The sequence below is a fragment of the Embiotoca jacksoni genome, unplaced genomic scaffold (assembly GCF_022577435.1).
Source record: "Embiotoca jacksoni isolate LCO1_2020_lvr unplaced genomic scaffold, fEmbJac1.0.p SCAF_14, whole genome shotgun sequence".
Classification (NCBI taxonomy): Eukaryota; Metazoa; Chordata; class Actinopteri; family Embiotocidae; genus Embiotoca; species Embiotoca jacksoni.
Window position 1 is genome coordinate 12272917 of NW_027185274.1, and position 5580 is coordinate 12278496.

The 5580-nt window shown below is 41.8% G+C and overlaps 1 protein-coding gene across 3 annotated transcripts in view; it reads left to right on the forward strand.

The window, feature by feature from the left end:
• The window catches only part of LOC138197291 (lissencephaly-1 homolog), a 36161-nt gene extending 31115 nt beyond the window's left edge, over positions 1 to 5046 (forward strand). For all 3 annotated transcript variants that reach the window (XM_069148002.1, XM_069148003.1, XM_069148004.1), the window contains exon 11: positions 985 to 5046. In XM_069148002.1, the coding sequence (XP_069004103.1) occupies positions 985 to 1058 (74 nt within the window). In that variant the 3' untranslated portion in view covers positions 1059 to 5046. The remainder of the gene's footprint in view (positions 1 to 984) is intronic.
• The last annotated feature ends 534 nt before the right edge of the window (positions 5047 to 5580 follow it).

The following is a 5580-nucleotide window of genomic DNA, read 5'->3' on the forward strand; positions in this document are numbered from 1 at the left end:
AGCCAACTTTTCCTTGGCAAGCCGTTTGAAACCCAGTCCTCTTAAATCCTGCTTCAGCCAAAGAGGACCGCTGTGAGCTATTGATGTGTTGAATCGTGGTGTGGCGTGGAAAACACAAAGCACCTTTGTTTGAAATCATTGAAAAAAAAAAAAAAAACCAACAACCTCTCATTTTCCCCGTTTTTTGAAAAGTGTCTGTCTAATAATACTAAGAGGTTTTCCCTAAATGTTTCTGCTTTTCAAGGGGCCTGATAACAAGACTGAATTTCATTTTACTTCCAGCTTATTACTTAGCCTGACCTTTTTGTCCATGATATCAGATTTGTGTTTGGTCGAGGGGGTTTTGTGTTCGGTTTTAACCCGAACCTCTTAACACAAAGGTGACGCCTTCATTTTAAAGCTGTGATTGACTCGGTTGTTTTTTTTTTTTATAACTGTAGAAACAGCAGACCAGTTTGAACTTCTCAAAATCTGTGAATTCACAGTTCAAATATGTCAAAAGATTATTGACATTTAGATATCAATAATCTCTCTTTTCTCTTCCTGATAAGCACAAAAATATTGATTTGATATTTGATGACTCATCTTGAACTTGTGATTCGGGAGGCGACGAGCTACCACATGAAATAAAACCGCGTCATCGGGTCAAATGCCTCTCGAGAAACATATTCCATGCCGCGTTTACGGCACTGATCCTCGTTAGTATTGTATGTTGATCCGGAGCCCGATTTAGCTCAGTCCTCTGTGCCATAGAGCTCCATCGTGGTCCAAAAACTATTATAAACGCATCACTGAGCCTCGCCGTGTCGCCGGGTGCTTCGTCATTTCCAAAAACCACGTCGGCTCGCCGGTTTATTTATGAACAGCCTCGCTGATTATGAACATCCACGAGCTTCGGCGAGGCGGAAAGTGACGCGGCGTTAAATGTTTAGCTGTTTTGATCATGCGTTTCTTTGCTCTGATGATGTTTTGTCCCCTCCACAGATTTCCACAAGGCTGCTCCCTACGTGGTCACTGGAAGCGTAGATCAAACAGTAAAAGTGTGGGAGTGTCGCTGAGTTGGACCCTGGAGCGTTGGACCACCACCCTAGTTACCCCGGCGCCCCTCTGGATCTCACGTCCCCTCCTCCTCCTCTTTCATCCCCACCCACCCACCCTCTCCTCTCCTAATTTGAACCTCACCCACACATCTCCATCTCCTCTGGCTGCACTTACCACCATGGTTATTTACCTATTGCGCTCTCTGGTCCAATAACTTTTGTCCTTCTGTGTAAATTATTCCTGGATGTAGATCGAGCTATTAAATGTTACACAAAAAAGTATTCTTGCATGGTAATCCAAAATTGTATACTGTAAATTTACATAACGTTGTCTAGAAGTACCATAGGTTTAACACGGGGCTGACCGTCTGTCACACAGCCTTACCGACCAACCGAAGGCAGATGTTTTTTGACTGGGTGTAAAACGTAGGGCACTAAAAACCGATAATTTAAGAAATGACAGTGTCTTTATGTGTAAGATTTATTTTTGTCTATTTTTTTATTTAGGATTTTTTTTTTTTTTTTTTTTTTTTTTTTTTAATTTCTCTCCTTCACTGTCGTAGTCTGTTGGTGCCTAGCTTGGTGAAACGTTCGAGAGATGAGGCGGAAAAAGCAGATTTGATGCGATGAGAGGCGATCGTCCGTGGGGCTTTGTTATTGAAATAATCTGTAGCTTTATAACATCACTTCTCAAGTGTGCATACCATTTCTCTTCATGTGGAACTAGGTAATATTTTAATGGTTGTATATACGAATGTTTCAAACTGTTGTCCTTGGACCTCGGGGGCTTGAAAACAGCTTTGTACTCTTGTCACGGTGGCACGTGAACCACTGCTAGGCTTCAGATACATTATCCCACTTAAACATAAAAGTGGCTTTGTGATTAGCCTCATTAAGCTTTTTACAAGAAGCCCGACGCGGCGAGCGAGTTGGTATCACAGCAGCGCCTGAGCAGAGTTCAGGGACTCTGCTCAGTCTTCTGGCGCGCAAAGAAGACGTTGGGTGCTTCTCCCTTTAGGAGATGATTTACCGAGACCTCGCCCGTCAGACCCCGCCGAATCCCCCGCCCCTCTTCTCGTGCCCGCACCGCTCGGCTACGGTAGGGTTTGGTGTACCATAGGAAATACGTGAAGTCTGAAGAGGCTCAGTTGTCCCTTCGCGCCTCCTGACGGGTACGAACGCAAGACGAGCGTGAAATAAACCTGCGAAAAAGAAAAAGGCGTGACGAGGAGTCAAAGTGAGGGCCCCCCTCCCTCCTCTCCCCCCCCCCCCCCCCCCCCCCCCCGCCCCCCTCCCCGGGTTTGATATCTGGGATGTGCAAAGATCTCTAATTTCTGAATTATATGTTCTGCATAATAATAATAATAATTAAAAAAAAAAAAAAATGGTTTTGAGTAAAAACAAAAAAGAAGAAAAAAAAAGTCAGTTTTCTGTGAAAATATGAAATGTAAATTTAGCTTGTTATTAAGAGATTTGGCAGTTTTGTATTATCTTACTAAAGGACGAACTGGACGGGAATAAGGATTAGAGAGGAAACGCTAGCGGCGGACGTGCCGAGTGCTGTGCTGATGCTGTTTTTGTCTGTCCAGCGGTCTGATGCTGCAGTTGGTTTTTGTTGTAAAAAGGCTCCTGGATCAGATACTAAAGGACAACGCGACAGCCTGAAGATCGCTACAGACAAAGCCCGCAGGCTTCTTCACGCGTATGCAAACGTCTTCCGAGTGGCTTTCCTCAAGTGTTCAGCTTTTTGATCCTTGTGGAGCTGTAACTGTAAAACGGGGAAAAGAGTTTCGGAGAGACTGTCCCAACGAGAGTAAACCAGTCCATGCTGTAGAAACAACCATTCCACTTCGCTTGTAGGACACGAAAATGAAACATCTTGCTTTGTAACTGTAGCTGGCGAGGTGGTTCATTAATCTTGCACATCCCTGTTCTCACTAATGCTTTGGTCGTTTCATGATGATCGAAGATAACATTAAAGTTTAATGATGTTGATAAATGCATAAACCTATAATTTCTTGATTAGCCTTTTCATTCCAATGCAGTTCTTGGCTAATAAAGAATCCACTGCTTAACTGATCTTCTTATCTTAGCTTCTTTGCCAACGTTTCCTCTTCCTGTGTGTACTGGATGTGGTGATCTGCTGCTCGAGCTCTTAATAGTGGCTGCCGTGAGCCTGACGTGACCCTGTTGATGTAGCCCTGCTGCATGTAAACCTGCACCCAGAGGCAGAGCTGTCCGAACAGGTTCTTGTAAAAAGCTCGAAGCCCTCCGATTCGACTAATTGGTTTGAATAATGTGGTGAGAAACTGATGAACTTTAAAAAGTAATTTGAAAAATTGGGTATTTGCTTTCTTGCTGAGAGTATATTGATACCGCTCTTCTTTTTTGCTGCAAGTTGTAAAATGCAGCTGGTTAACCTATTTTGGCGAAACTAGAGGAAACGCAGGGATACAGTTGGTCGGTCTTTTGGCAACAGTAAAAATAATCCTGCCTACCAGCACCTAAAAAAACATTATTACCTCGTTTCTTTAAGAAGTACTAAAAACAGTAGGTTAAAATGACAATTGTGTTTTTATTGTTGTCGGACTGTTTCTCCAGGGGAACCGTTAACTTTGCTGCCTGGCAACCTAATCGCACTCATAATTCAGTGAATTGTAAAAATATGGATGTTATTCTTATAAAACCCATATTTTTGAGTTAAAAATCGCAGCATTTGCCATAAAATAATTCCTCAAACTATACTGTGACAAAAAAAACTAAACACAGCAGACATCTTTAGGCGGTGCCTGTAATTAAAAAAAAAAAAAAAAGTCATAAATAATGACGTTTTTAAAATATAAACTCGGTTAATCCTGCTTTCTTAATTTTTTAATTAAGACAAATTGAAAACCCTTAACTATGTCCCCCCCCCCCCAACTAACTAGCTGGAGTCTCCCTGGTTGCCCGGCAACTAGTCGTCGTGCTGAACTAAACTGACCATCTGCTGGCTGCAGAAAAGCGAGTACACGTATTTCCCAAACTGTTTCCTGTTCACGGCCGTGTCCTGTTTGGTCGCCGGCCGGCTTGGTGAGTTCAGACAGCTCTGCTCTTCGGCTGTAGAAAGGCTGGTTCTGTCGTGTGTGATGCTATTTGAAGGAGGTTTTAAAGCGCCCCCCCCCTCCTCTTGTAAACGCAGAGGGATTGTGGCAGACTAGGAGGTCCCAGAGGAAAAACCCTCTCTTTCAGGGATTATTAGTGGTGTCTCCCTTTGGTGTGTGTGCCCCCTTACATAGGTCTTCTGTTTTTTTTTCTACAAGCTGTTTTCTCTGTCTGAGATAAAGACTTTGGGTAAAGAGAGCTATTTCTTTTTTTCTTTTTTTTTGAGTACAATTTGGCTAATGAAGATGCCGGTGTGTTAAATGTTCTAGCTAAAGCCAAAAAAAAAAAAAAAAAATGGAGACATTTGTCCCTCTAATCTGGTTTATCCTTATTGGTCAAACACTGTGACCAACTTTTGAAAATGAAAGTCTCCTCAGGACCACGCTATGCCATGCCATGCCATGCCAGATCATGAAATGTAAATTAAAAAAAAAAACCTATTCCCTTCCTTGGTTTCACTCGAGGAAGGTGGTTAATCAGAGGTCAGGACGATGTTCTGTTTATTTTGTAATAATTAGTGGAATGAGCTACAACACAGCTGCTGACGTTGTATGCAACGTGTTGAAGAAAATCCCCTTTTGCCATTCAGCAGGTCCCAAGCAATCCCTGTGCTGCTCTGCTCCGGTGTGTGAAGGGACTGACGGCCCGTCTGTGGGTCCTTCGCCCCCCCCCCCAGCCTCAAGTCCCTCTGTCCCCCGTATCCTGCCTGTGAACCACATCCGAGGGGCTTCAGACGGCACAACAAGCTCCCACAGGAGAGCTCGTGATGTTTTCACCACTATGGTCTCACTCTTCACACAGCAAACTGTTAACAATATACCTGGATGTCATTATTGTTTGCGATATAATAAAAGAAGAAAATCTGCATCCGTGTGCCCTGCTTGTTTATTTAATGTTCAGTTATTCTAAACGGCAGTGTATTTGAAATGATTTGGACATACGAACTAAATTAAAACATTTTTAAACTACGTTGTATTTTCCTTCTGTGAAAGAAACGTACAGTCAAATCTTCATGATGCAAATAAAAGTAAACAAAACTTAAAAAAGGGCAGGACCAGAAAAGTAAACAAATAATGGCAGAGAATTAACTTTATATGAAAATGGTCAATTTGTTTTTTAGAAAAAAAAAAAGAAAAAAAAAAGCTACAACAGTTGACATTTGTGAATAAAGAATTTCTTGTAAAATCATATTTATAATAAAACTAAACTTTGGCTCTTAAACAATATATCTTAACCACAGAGCCTTAAATAGTGTTTATAATATATATATAATCAAATTCATCTTAAAATAGTGATTTTCCTATTTTTTTTTTTACAGAAAAGTCTAATTGACGACAATAAATTTACCCAGTAAACTAGCGGAGGGGGGAGGAGGCTATTTTAATGACGTCAACGCGCA